Source organism: Rhinatrema bivittatum, chromosome 4, assembly GCF_901001135.1.
Source record: "Rhinatrema bivittatum chromosome 4, aRhiBiv1.1, whole genome shotgun sequence".
In the NCBI taxonomy this organism is placed as follows: domain Eukaryota; kingdom Metazoa; phylum Chordata; class Amphibia; order Gymnophiona; family Rhinatrematidae; genus Rhinatrema; species Rhinatrema bivittatum.
This window is the reverse complement of record NC_042618.1, coordinates 5,004,349-5,018,186: the sequence shown is the minus strand read 5'-3', so window position 1 is coordinate 5,018,186 and position 13,838 is coordinate 5,004,349. Positions and strand designations below refer to the sequence as shown.

The following is a 13,838-nucleotide window of genomic DNA, read 5'->3' as shown; positions in this document are numbered from 1 at the left end:
GCCGAGCCATAACAAATGTGCATGAGACAGATTTGTATATACTGGAAACCCTCAGTGTATGCAAATCTCTCTCATACATGTCCATTATGGACTCCAGAGAATGAGAGTGGTAGGATGTGCCTGAGAAGCCCTGGATTAATGTACAGCCTCAAGAATCAGAATCCTATGAGTGAGAGGTGATACAGTAGACAGGTCAAGCATAAGGTCACACAGATGTCCATGAGTTAGTTGGCTAGAGTGCGTATGGGATCACCAGGTGTATCACAAGCCAACGGCTGCTCAGGTGTGGGGAGACTGAAGAGTGTCAAAGGTCGCCCTCAGCCTTCAGAGCAAAGCCTTCTGGATCCCGAACTTCTACTTATGCAACAGAAGAACAGGAAACTAACCTGCAGAATTTTCTGGCTAGAATATCCCAAATGGAATCAACCTACCCTGAATGACTTGGTATTTATGTGATCATCTGAAATGTTTTAGGAGTCCAGGAAATTGCGACATGTATTGTCACTATCAGCAGAGTTTTGAAGTCAAGGACGATTGATTGCCTTCCGTCATTGTCCCATGGCTGACGGGACTCATCTGGGATGGACAGACTCTGTTGCAGGTTGGGCATAATGGGTGGCCTTGTCATAGTTGTACACTGGTTTGCAGCACAGGAACATCAGGAGCATGAGACTGGCTTTTGTTCCAAACCAGAGAGCCCATGTTACCTGATGTCAGGGCTGCCTGATGGCACTGCAAATGATTACTTCTGTCATCTAAGCTATCGGTCAATCAAATGCCTTCATTTCCTAATGAGGGACGAATATTCATGTATAAAGCATATCTGACTTCTAAAACTGAACAACATAATCCAGCACAGGAAACAGAAATCCGACATTTTTAGCTCTTAGCTGCAGAAAAGGGAAGATTTCGTTCCTTATTGCTCTCCCCTGATTTAGTGCTAGTTAACGGCTCCCAGTAAGGCACCCCTGGGACACTTTTTAAAATGGGCCTCCTTAATTTTCCGACTCTCCTGCCCTCGGAAGGCACGCGACTTCACGCTGGCAAGAACAGTCAACTGGTTGCCGCCAGCATACCGGTGAAAGGAGCCGCTCTGCGGGGGCAAAGGTGGGAGATCTGGACTTTACGTCGACCTCCTGCTGCGCGGCGCTGCCATTCCCGATGCACGGAACGCTTCATTTGTCAAGAGCCAGGCTGTGCAAAACGAATCGTCCACAAACAAAAGCCTTGGCGGGGGAAAACAGAGCCCGACGTATCCTTGAGTGTCGATTCTCAGCAGGCTGGCAGCGGCCCGAGCACCACAGGTCCGGTGTGTGTGTGTGTGCGCTGCCAAGCTTGCAGGTTGCTTGCCTGTGAAACCTCCAGCCTACCGAGCCAAGCAAGGCCAGCAAGAACTTAAGTTTAACCAAAACCAAAAGGCAGAAGAAGTGTTAAAAAAAAAAAAAAAAAAAAAAAAGAGAGAGAGAGAGATCCAGGCACTAGCCTAGGGGTATTTTTTTTATTGATTCCTCTTGTCTGAAACTCAGAAAAGGGTTCCAGTAACTAGCGACAGATCATTACGTTAAAGAGTCAAATTCTTTTCTTGGGGTTTTTTGTTTTTTTTTAGTGAGAAGAAAAATAAAAATAAACCCAGCACTATTATCGACACATTTCACCACTCTGGAAATCTAGGATCAGAAATCAAATTCTCTCCATACACAGAAATTCAAATGATATCTGTTCTCTACTATCGATGCTTAAAGGCGTGGCAAGCCTGGGATTTAAAAAAAACAAAAAAAACAAAACCAAAACAAAGAAACAGATTCTTGAAAGCCTGTTGGGGAAGAGAGCCGGTGGCAGGAATTAGCTGGACATCACATTGTATGCCGACCCGAAATCAAGAGAAAAGCACAAAAAGGAGAAAAAGCCTTGGAAGGTCAAAATGTATCTTGGTTTCAGGATGGGGCGGGCAGTGGCACCGAGGGTATTTGGGGGTTTCAGTTCCGATACATTTTGGAGCATCGTGGCAGGTAGCTTGGCTCTGGCTTAGCACTAATTTTGCATTTTGTCTGCTTCGATACCCTCGAGTTCTCTTGCCGCGCGGGGAACAAAATTAGTCTAAGTGCCATTACCATGTTAGCTGCGTTGGAAATCCCATGGATAAGCGCTCTGTCCGTGAAGTAAAAGGATCGAGTAATGGTCATAATTCATCGCCCCACTTACAGGATGCGCTTTCCTTTCTCTTGTGTTTCGTTTTCAATAGCCGCGTCTCAGCAAACCCTCCCCCTCCCCTCTCCCTCGTGGGGAGCACTACAGTAGCGCTACAAAAAGTTGCATTTGCTTCAACATTTATGAAGCTGAATTGCTCGGTCGTCGTGAGGCTTCCTCACTCTTTCCAGTCGCGTTTGGTCAATTTTGGCTCTTTTTTCCACCCCAGCTCCATGGGATACGATGCTTGATTACATAAATCTATATCTCTCTCTATATAATGTATCTATAAATATATATACAGGGTCTCTCTATATATATTTACACATACAGGTCTGTAATCTTTTTGCAAACGATACAAGTACAAGGCAGAGTTGAGACTGACCTGACCTACCTGTGCTGGGTTCACATTCAGCCAGATCCTCATCGTCTGAACATTCAGCGGACGAGCCCATGTCCTCTGTTGTCTGCTTGCAAGGACGAAGGATAAAACAAAAGACAGAGAAATATCTCACTTAGGGAAAATGATTTCTGACTTCTCATTTGAGGCAGAGTTCTAGTTAAACTGAACTGCATGCGGGCCGTGATGCCTCTCGTAGGGACAAGGCGAGAATCACGGGGTCCCTGGACCACAGAGGTCTCTGCTGCGTCTCACTGGCTGCAAGGCTCTTCATTTGGAAGGGTCAGAGTAACTCTTTTCATTGGGTCACACACCTCAGTGATATCATTTTCTCAAGTCTGCACACTGCAGTACCTCCTTATAGCTACTGGAAGCAAAGAAAATCCCATTCGTTAGTTACCAGGTACACGGAGAGATCACAGTACGATAAGCTCGATAGAGTAACGGAATCTTCCACTTAGCAGCAGCCTTGGGGAATTTCTTTTTATGACAATAAAACAAGAAATGAAGGACCCTGTTATTCTTAGAATGGACTGTACAGGTCAGTACTTGAGTCACCCTCCCGGGGGGGGGGGCGATGGCACAGATGTGCGAGGCTCCCTTAAAGAAACGAATGGGGGACACAGAGGAAGGTGCGTTGGGAAGAGTCGCCTGCTGCAATGCTCCGTTCCTTACACACGTGTGCAGGGCCCCCCCACTGAGGGGAGAGGCGTCTAGGCCGGGGCACCCCTACAGAAGGCTGCTGCAGTGCTGGCTGCCTTTTCCTATATAAGGCGGAGGCCCCCAGATGAAGCGTGGCTCTCTTATTTGGAAGTGAGGGAGGGGAGTGTCCCAGGGGGCTGGTAAGGCTGTGTAAGCAGTGAATATTAGCCCTGGTGTTGGGCCTAAGCTATGGACTCCCAGGAGAGGACCCCAGTTCGGGGGTTACACATGCGCTTCATGAATTTAAAGGTCCAGGAGGAGTGGAGAAGGAATAGGAGACAGGAAGTGGAGGAAGGGTTGATTCAACCAAATTTAGAACATTTCTGTATAAAGTTATCAGTTGACTTGGGTGAATAAAAACAACCAAAGTCAGGCAAACCAAATCAACCCCATCTGTTCTGGTTTTCAGGCTGGTCCCTGTACAGAAGTGCGTAATGTATTATTAGCTTCGCTGCAGCAACCCATGGCCCTGCTATGCTGATGGTCCCCTTCACACAGCAGCTCTGTGGCACCTTCCCCCTGTAGGGTGGTCATCTCTCGGACTCCCCGTCTCAGGAGTATGAGCTTAACTCCCCCCTCCCTTCAGGGTGTCTCAGGAATCCACTCTAGGACACCGAGCCAGAAAATCTGCCATATCCTGAAGGCCTGAGCACCACCACCATCTTCCCAGGACAGGAGACAGGAGAGGCGCAGTCCTCTGAAGACTTTAACAAAACTCATTACAAACTCTTCCCACTACACAGTGTCCAACATCCCACTACACTCCTCCTCCCTCACCTCATCCTTGCAGACACTGAAGTCACTAGTGAGGGATCATTTCGCTGGCCCCCTACTTACAGGCAGAGTCACAGGCAATCCTGGCACGCAAAGGGCAAATTAACTACAAGTTTCATCTTGCCTTGTTTCACACTCCGATCTTCCAGACCCAAAGCATCGTTCTAATAAAGCTTTTACGAGTGTATTTTCCCTCTCTCAGCAGGTGAAGTGGCAAGGTTGGTAACCTGGGAGCCTTTACCACGCGGACGGTACAGATGCCTTAGGGGGTTAGGACTGTCCCAGCTTTATCCCAATAGCATGGCAGCGCTCGCAACAAAAGATAAGAAATCCAGGTTTCAGAGCCCGCAGGGATGAAATGCTTCCCTCTCAGTGACTGATCGGGTGGGGAGGGCGAGCAAGGAAAGAGGAAGGCGTGCCAGTCACCTTCCTGACTCCCAGCTAAGGCCAGGGACATTTCTTCTTGGCTCGTTTCCATTCCACCATCACATAATGGGATGAGAAGTGGCCCCTGGCACGCACTGCCCCGCAGGACCACCGCGGCCCTCAGGCTCACTAATACACTGATTTGCTTTGTAAGCAGGACTCACCCTGTGAACCCTTAGTGTCACCCCCTCGGTGAAGACAGATGGATCTCTTTCCCTTTTGCTAGCTCATCGGTGGCTCATTAGCCTTGAATGCTCAAGACGCTGCCTTCCATACCAGCAGTGATTGCTCTCTGCAATTATTTATTTATGTGTAAGGGCAGGCATGGGCTCTCGTCCTGCTAGGAACCTCTCCATATAATGACTTCAGTTAGTTAAATTAGCGCCATGCACCATCAAGGAAGCACATGACAGCCCTCGGGTGTGGCTGGGTGTCACCTCCCTTGCTAACAGAAGGATGAGCATGCTGAAGTGTGTGTTTCTCTCATTTTGGTAGCAAAGTTTTGTGTTTGAAATGCAGGATCAGTAGCAAAGCTCAGATCTCTGTGGGCGGCACATAAAGGAGTCTGCATTACTCCTGGGGAACACTCTCACCGCGTACCATACCTGAGGTAACTTCCACGGCTGGCAAGGTAACCAGGGACGCAGAAAGCCTAAGGTAGCGCTTCATGTTTTGGGATGGCCAAGAATATTGTTGACGAGGACCTATCCATTTGTGACACACATGAAACCCCCACACACTCATTGCCACAGGGAGACAAAGTGCCTCGCCCACAATTCCCACACAGAGTCAGTGGCAGAGCTGAGAGCAGAACTCTGACACAGGGAGATAATCTCAGAGTCACAGAGTCAGTGGCAGACCCTGACACAGGGAGATAATCTGAGTCACAGAGTCAGTGGCAGAGCTGAGAGCAGAACTCTGACACAGGGAGATAATCTCAGAGTCACAGAGTCAGTGGCAGACCCTGACACAGGGAGATAATCTCAGAGTCACAGAGTCAGTGGCAGAGCTGAGAGCAGAACTCTGACACAGGGAGGTAATCTCAGAGTCAGTGGCAGACCCTGACACAGGGAGATAATCTCAGAGTCACAGAGTCAGTGGCAGAGCTGAGAGCAGAACTCTGACACAGGGAGGTAATCTCAGAGTCACAGAGTCAGTGGCAGAGCTGAGAGCAGAACTCTGACACAGGGAGGTAATCTCAGAGTCACAGAGTCAGTGGCAGACCCTGACACAGGGAGATAATCTCAGAGTCACAGAGTCAGTGGCAGACCCTGACACAGGGAGATAATCTGAGTCACAGAGTCAGTGGCAGAGCTGAGAGCAGAACTCTGACACAGGGAGATAATCTCAGAGTCACAGAGTCAGTGGCAGACCCTGACACAGGGAGATAATCTCAGAGTCACAGAGTCAGTGGCAGAGCTGAGAGCAGAACTCTGACACAGGGAGGTAATCTCAGAGTCAGTGGCAGACCCTGACACAGGGAGATAATCTCAGAGTCACAGAGTCAGTGGCAGAGCTGAGAGCAGAACTCTGACACAGGGAGGTAATCTCAGAGTCACAGAGTCAGTGGCAGAGCTGAGAGCAGAACTCTGACACAGGGAGGTAATCTCAGAGTCACAGAGTCAGTGGCAGACCCTGACACAGGGAGATAATCTCAGAGTCACAGAGTCAGTGGCAGAGCTGAGAGCAGAACTCTGACACAGGGAGGTAATCTCAGAGTCAGTGGCAGACCCTGACACAGGGAGATAATCTCAGAGTCACAGAGTCAGTGGCAGAGCTGAGAGCAGAACTCTGACACAGGGAGGTAATCTCAGAGTCACAGAGTCAGTGGCAGACCCTGACACAGGGAGATAATCTCAGAGTCACAGAGTCAGTGGCAGAGCTGAGAGCAGAACTCTGACACAGGGAGGTAATCTCAGAGTCACAGAGTCAGTGGCAGACCCTGACACAGGGAGATAATCTCAGAGTCACAGAGTCAGTGGCAGAGCTGAGAGCAGAACTCTGACACAGGGAGGTAATCTCAGAGTCAGTGGCAGACCCTGACACAGGGAGATAATCTCAGAGTCACAGAGTCAGTGGCAGAGCTGAGAGCAGAACTCTGACACAGGGAGGTAATCTCAGAGTCACAGAGTCAGTGGCAGACCCTGACACAGGGAGATAATCTCAGAGTCACAGAGTCAGTGGCAGAGCTGAGAGCAGAACTCTGACACAGGGAGGTAATCTCAGAGTCACAGAGTCAGTGGCAGACCCTGACACAGGGAGATAATCTGAGTCACAGAGTCAGTGGCAGAGCTGAGAGCAGAACTCTGACACAGGGAGATAATCTCAGAGTCACAGAGTCAGTGGCAGAGCTGAGAGCTGAACTCTGACACAGGGAGATAATCTCAAAGTTGCACAGAGAGTCAGTGGCAGAGCTGAGGGCAGAACTCTGACACAGGGAGATAATCTCAAGGTCACACAGAGAATTGCAGAAGCCAGATAGGCTTCTCTAAAATATTTCAGTATTAGATCAAACCACACATGTAATACATAAGTAATCCATCTCAAGGTCAAATTGATAAATGAAAGGTGAAAAGATGGGTATACATGCTTATTTTCAATTGAGAAACATCTGAATATACAATAATGCAGTCTTTTAGCTAAATAGTACATTAAAAAGAATAATGTGTATTAGGGTATCAGAGCTTTTAATCCACCCTTTCAAAGTCTGTGGCACTATATGACAAGCAATACAAATAAATTTAGGGGTTATAATAACTTTTTATAAAATATTTCTATGGCACCGAGTATTTTATTCCCTTCCTGGAAGAGTTTTATTGCATTTCTATAATTTTCTCACCTCTGCTGTTTATTGAAATTACCTTGAAGCAGAACAGAGCTGGGGTAGCCTCGCAGACTATCTGTCCAGTGCTGGGGATTTATGGTCATATTTACTTTCCCATTCCTTCAATTTCACAGACCTGACTTGCTATTCCTCAAATAAATTATGGTTTGTGAAGTCACCTGCCCCTAATTATTCACTCCAGGAGCTCCCTTAATCTTTGCTGTCTGATGGGTCCTGCTTCCCTGCTCATTACTATACATCACCGAGACGGGAGCGTTTGAATGCCAGGGCAATCTCTGGACGGGTGCATTACTTCTCCATTTCACTCTGCTCCTTTGGCTCTTGCATAGGGGTGCGGGAGACAAGGCGCTCCCAGGGGCAATAAATTTACTGGCATTTCCAAGTATAGCTTTCATTATGTGTGCGTTAAAATAAGACCACAGAAAGACAAATCTGCAAAATTATAAATAACATACTCACAAAATACAATGACGTTTCTACCTAGCCACTGCAGAGTGAAATTCCTCTAAGCACAAAGGAAGAGCAGGATCTGGGGGTGATTGTGTCTGATGATCTTAAGGTGGCCACACAGGTGGATAAAGCGATGGTAAAAGCCAGAAAGCTGCTTGGCTGCATAGGGAGAGGAATGGTCAGCAGAAAAGGGAGGTGATATTGCCCCTGTATAGGTCCCTGGTGAGACCTCACTGGGAATACTGAGTACAATTCTGGAGACCCCACCTTCAAAGGGATATAAACAGGATGGAGTCGCTCCAGAGGGAGGCTACTAAAATGGTCAGAGGTCCTTGTTCTAAAGGATATAAACAGGATGGAGTCGCTCCAGAGGGAGGCTACTAAAATGGTCAGTGGTCCTTGTTCTAAAGGATATAAACAGGATGGAGTCACTCCAGAGGGAGGCTACTAAAATGGTCAGTGGTCCTCGTTCTAAAGGATATAAACAGGATGGAGTCAGGCCAGAGGGAGGCTACTAAAATGGTCAGAGGTCCTCGTTCTAAAGGATATAAACAGGATGGAGTCGCTCCAGAGGGAGGCTACTAAAATGGGCAGTGGTCCTCATTCTAAAGGATATAAACAGGATGGAGTCGCTCCAGAGGGAGGCTACTAAAATGGTCAGTGGTCCTCGTTCTAAAGGATATAAACAGGATGGAGTCGCTCCAGAGGGAGGCTACTAAAATGGTCAGTGGTCCTCGTTCTAAAGGATATAAACAGGATGGAGTCGCTCCAGAGGGAGGCTACTAAAATGGTCAGTGGTCCTCGTTCTAAAGGATATAAACAGGATGGAGGCGCTCCAGAGGGAGGCTACTAAAATGGTCAGAGGTCCTCATTCTAAAGGATATAAACAGGATGGAGTCAGGCCAGAGGGGGCTACTAAAATGGTCAGTGGTCCTCATTCTAAAGGATATAAACAGGATGGAGTCAGGCCAGAGAGAGGCTACTAAAATGGTCAGAGGTCCTCCTTCTAAAGCATAGGGGGATAGATTGTTACACGTGCCATCAGTGGCAGACCTGCGGCATGGCCCCCTCACCTTTCTAAAGTGACTCCAGCCTCTGGTTCCTCCTCGTTGGCGGTGGTGGGCCGTCAGCTCTGTCCTCGGGCCTCCCCCGGTGCCTCCGGCCCTGCCACAGTCCCTGGCGTTCCCGGTCCTGCTGCCACTTCTCATCGGGCCTCTCTGCAAGGCCCGCGGACTGACGCTGCTACTCGTGCCGCGCCCCTCCCTAGGCGCACGTGCGCACTATTGATCCTTAAGTAGGGACCGCGGCGGGAACCTAGCCGCAGCCCTGGATGATGATGTCAGCCTAATTACAGTATTTAAGCTCAGGCTCCGCTCCCTAAAGTTGCCTTTGCAACAGGTCTCCTCACTGGTTGAGTACTCATTGCTTCCTAGAGATTCATCTCATCCCTTGTGTTCCTGTTCCTCATTGTTCCTGGCTCCTGTCTCTTCGCTCCTACCCTGCTTCATGCTTCGGATTGACTACACGGACTTTGACTTTGCTTTGCCTGACTTTGCCATTGATCATCTCCAGACCCAGACCTCTGCTTCCTCCGACTACGCTACTGCCTATCTCCAGACCCAGACCTCTGCTTCGTCTGACTAAGCTATTTCCTACCTCCAGACCCAGACCTCTGCTTTGCCTGACTATGCTACTGCCTATCTCCAGACCCAGACCTCTGCTTCGTCCAACTACACATTGCCTGTCTTCAGACCCCTGCTTCGTCCGACTATGCATTTTCTATCTCCAGACCCAGACCTCTGCTTCGTCCGACTACGTATTGCCTATCTCCAGAACCAGAGCTCCCTTTGCCTGACTACGCTTTTGACCATCTCCGTGATCAGACCTCTGCCTTGCTTGACTATGCTCTTGACTATCTCTGTGATCAGACCTCTGCCTTGCTTGACTATGCTCTTGACTATCTCTGTGATCAGACCTCTGCCTTGCTTGACTATGCTCTTGACTATCTCTGTGATCAGAGCTCTGCCTTGCTTGACTATGCTCTTGACTATCTCTGTGATCAGACCTCAGCCTTGCTTGACTATGCTCTTGACTATCTCTGTGATCAGACCTCAGCCTTGCTTGACTATGCTCTTGACTATCTCTGTGATCAGAGCTCTGCCTTGCTTGACTATGCTCTTGACTATCTCTGTGATCAGACCTCTGCCTTGCTTGACTATGCTCTTGACTATCTCTGTGATCAGACCTCTGCCTTGCTTGACTATGCTCTTGACTATCTCTGTGATCAGACCTCTGCCTTGCTTGACTATGCTCTTGACTATCTCTGTGATCAGACCTCAGCCTTGCTTGCCACTGCCTTCGGATTGCCGCCAACCCTGACTCAAGCCTGCCCTTGGACGCCTCTACAGCTTACTCCCTGGATGTGGTTTTGGCCTGCTTTTGCTCGAGCGCCCCCTGTCTGCCTTTGTTCCATTGGCGCCCGAGTTTCCAGGACATTACCCAGTCCAGAGTAAGACTGTACCATCTCTCACCTGCTGTCTCTGGGCTGAACCAACTCCTACTGCAACTACATACAGAGGCCCATCTAAGTCCTGCCAGCCCCGGCACCCAAAGGCTCAACCCGCGGGGAACGAGGGCTGGTATAGGTGAAGCTCCAGCGGCCTCTGCCTATCAGCCCACTCCGCCTGCCGACGGTGGGGACCTGTAGGTCCTTACCTATGGGTTGCATCAACCCCACCTCGGCCCAAGGGTCTACCTCTGACGCAACATAGACTTAAAGACTTAAACATGTACACCCTGGAGGAAAGGCGAGATAGGGGAGTTAATATGAGTTGTGTTATATGTTTGTTACTGATTTACTTTGCACATTTGAATTTTATGAATGTTTTTTATTCTCTGTGTTGAACTTATTATGGAAACTGTGGATCACAAAAACTGCTGAATGAATGAATAAATAAATAGATATGATAGAGACGTTTAAATATCTCCAAAGTTTCCATGTACAGGACGTGAGCCTTCCACAATGGAAAGGAGGCTCTAGAATGAGAGGTCATGAGATGAGGGAGAAAGGGGGTAGACTCAGGAGTAATCGTAGGAAATATTTCTTTACAGAGAGGGTGGGGGGTGCATGGAGAGGCCTCCCAGTGCATGTGGTGGAGACAAGGACAGCGTCTGAATTTGAGAAGGCATGGGACAAGAACAGAGATCTCTGAGGGAAAAGTAGGAATTGTAAAGTTAAATTAGTTGGGCGGATGGGCAGACTGGATAGGCCAGATGGCTTTTTTCCTGCTTTCAAGTTTCTATGTTACTACGGTTAAGTATTCCACAGAACAGTAAAGTGCTGCTACGATCCACCTGTAGGTGAGAATTCTAATCTGTTTCTGCTCCTTACATCTTTCACCTGTATCCAGGGTACTTTCTAAAAACAGAACGATAAAGACAGAGATGGAACGATAAAGCCAGAGGAATCCAGCGTTTAAATCCTGTTGACGCTCCTTGTGAGTTTGGGCAGTGACTTCACGCTCTATTGCTTCACGTGCAATCTCAGAGGCCTTTACTAAAGTTTTCTTGCAATTTGTATCTATGGGGAAAATGATTAGTAAATAGGGCCCTTCGATTGTAATCCCTCTAAGACACGGAAATACTCACTGTACCTGAATGTAACTCACCTTGAGATACCAATGAAAAGGTGCCAGCTTGGACATGAGGCGACGATCATTCTGCTCAGAAAGATTAAAGAAAGAAAGGAGATGGGAGGAAAAGAAACAGGAAGAGAGAATGGAAAAAGGGGAAAAAAAAACCCCCCAGAAAAGAGAGCACAAGGAGGGTCAGTGACTGGTGAAAGTGGGATTGGTGGCTGCGTCCTGAAGGCCCACACTCTCATCACTAGCACCCCAAAAGTAATTCTGAGCTCACATGAGAAAGGCAAACGGACGACTCAGCTTTTTGTCTGAAAGCATAAGATGCAGGCAGCTTCATAGGTGAGCAAGCAGTATTTCTCAGCAGTATCTCCCTTAACCCTGCACTTGGCCTACACGGCCCATGCTTAGCCATATTAACAAGTAAAATAAAGAGAAAGACAGTGAGAGGCCTGGTATAAAAATCAATAAACTACCAATCTAGATTTCTAGAGATGTTTTAGCTTCTAAATAATTTGTAATTTCTCCAAGTCAAGAAATAAATTGAAAGGATTTAGAAGGATTTGCTTATCAGTGGAAGACTGCGTTGCATTTTATTCGCCCCAGCTTTTGGGAAGGGACATTGGTGTTTCATTCGTTAATCTGTTCTGCTTCAATACTCCTCTCCCTTCTGTCAGGCAGCCTTGAACAACAGGCAGATTAATCCCTCTCTGCCCACGTGCCCGGAAAGCCAGGGAGGAGAAAGGTCTGAGGATGGCAAAGCCGCCCATTCTCCATTGGCATGACATAGTTTAGAACTGGAGCATCGTCACTGGTTTGGCACTGGACGTGCTTTTGGATGGGGGAGTTGCTAGCTAAGCAATCACGTGTGAATGAAACACGAAACGCCTGCTGGATGGATTCCAGTGGGCTTTTCCAAACCTAATTCCATCTTCTTGACAGGTTTTTGACTAGAAATCAGAAAACCTGGAGGGGATGAATGCCGCCTGATGGCACAGAGGTGCACTTATACCAATGCCAGTCAGCACTGGTTAATAGGGAAGTGATACAGTCACAATGAAATGGAGTATTAAAAACCTGCCAAGGAGGTGCAACACCCCATGAGGTCAGTTCATAGCATGTATTCACTCAGCGCCCAGCGAATATTCCTTCTAATTAGTGGTGGTAGATGCCACAGGTAGAAAAGGATCAGATGGTCCATCCAGTCTGCCCAGCGAGCTTATGCCAGTATCTGCTGCACTGTGCAGGTTACCCCCATGCTGATCAGTTTCCCAAACCGTAAAAGTCAGGGTCCTCGTTGGTTGCTGTTTGCATCCAATCTCCCATACATAGGACTAATTCACTAGCTTGAAGCAGAAAGTCTCATCAGAGAGATGGGGCTCTTAAAGGGAGAGGGCACAGTCAAAATATAGCATAATAACCCTTCTTCTTGACCTAAGGGCAAGGCAGAGCTGAAAAGTATAGAAATGGCTGGTGTGATTGTAAACGTAACTGAATCAACTAAGTGGTGTGCACCTATGGTTCAAGGGACCAAATGAAATGGGAGCATCCACTTATGTGTAGATCTGACAAAACTCAATAGAAATGTCATAAAAGAGAAATTCATCTTTCCCATGCTAGAAGAGATAACGAAATGCCCAAGCTAGAAGAAGGAGATATATTCTCCAAACTTGATGTTGCTAGTGAATTTTGGAAGATCCTAATAGATAGGGAAAGTGCCAAGATGACTAATTAATGATGCCATAGGGAAGTTACAGCTTCTGAAATCTTCTATTTGGCGTGACTTCATTCACTGAGATATTCAAGCACAAAGTGGCCCAACGTCTTAAAGACTACAATGGCATCGTGACCTACATGGATGACATGTCAGTCTATGGAATCACACCTGAGAAACATGACACCGAATGGAAAAAGTATTTGTGATGATAGCGGCTTGAAGATTGAAATTAAACAAAGAAAAATTCCAATCTGGACAGTCTCAACTAAAAAAAACTCATTGGAAATGAGGGAATGACCCCAAACCTAAAGAGGATAGAAGCGATTACAAATATAGAAACTCTTCAAAACTTTAACGAGATTAGGTGCTTCCTTGGGGCAATACCTACTGCAGGTTTCTTGAATTGCTCAACCTTTGAATGCAGTCATGAAACAGGGGAATAAATGGATCTAGGTCAGCCTCAGCAAGCAAATTTTAAAACTCTGAAGAGGACGATATCTAAAGCTCCCACATTGTCCATCTTCAAGCCTAAGATGCCATGGTGGTGAGCACTGACTCAAGCAGTTATGGCATTGGAGGAGTCCCGCTGCAGGAACTCAACAACATTTTCAAATCAGTAGCATTCTCACACTCTTACTGAAGTAAAGAAGGGCAAGCTTTGCAAGTTTCAGGGCCTTCTGAAAGATTTCATCAGTATCT

The 13,838-nt window shown here is 47.5% G+C and overlaps 1 protein-coding gene across 17 annotated transcripts in view; it reads right to left on the bottom strand.

Moving 5' to 3' along the window:
* The window catches only part of NRXN3 (neurexin 3), a 2,187,333-nt gene that overhangs the window by 52,604 nt on the left and 2,120,891 nt on the right, over positions 1-13,838 (bottom strand). For 7 of the 17 annotated variants that reach the window (XM_029597682.1, XM_029597685.1, XM_029597686.1 and 4 more), the window contains one exon: positions 2,582-2,654. In XM_029597682.1, coding sequence (XP_029453542.1) covers positions 2,582-2,654 — 73 coding nt within the window. Of the gene's footprint in view, positions 1-2,572; positions 2,658-13,838 lie in introns of all 17 variants that reach the window. The other 10 variants (XM_029597681.1, XM_029597688.1, XM_029597684.1 and 7 more) reach the window with 2 other exon arrangements.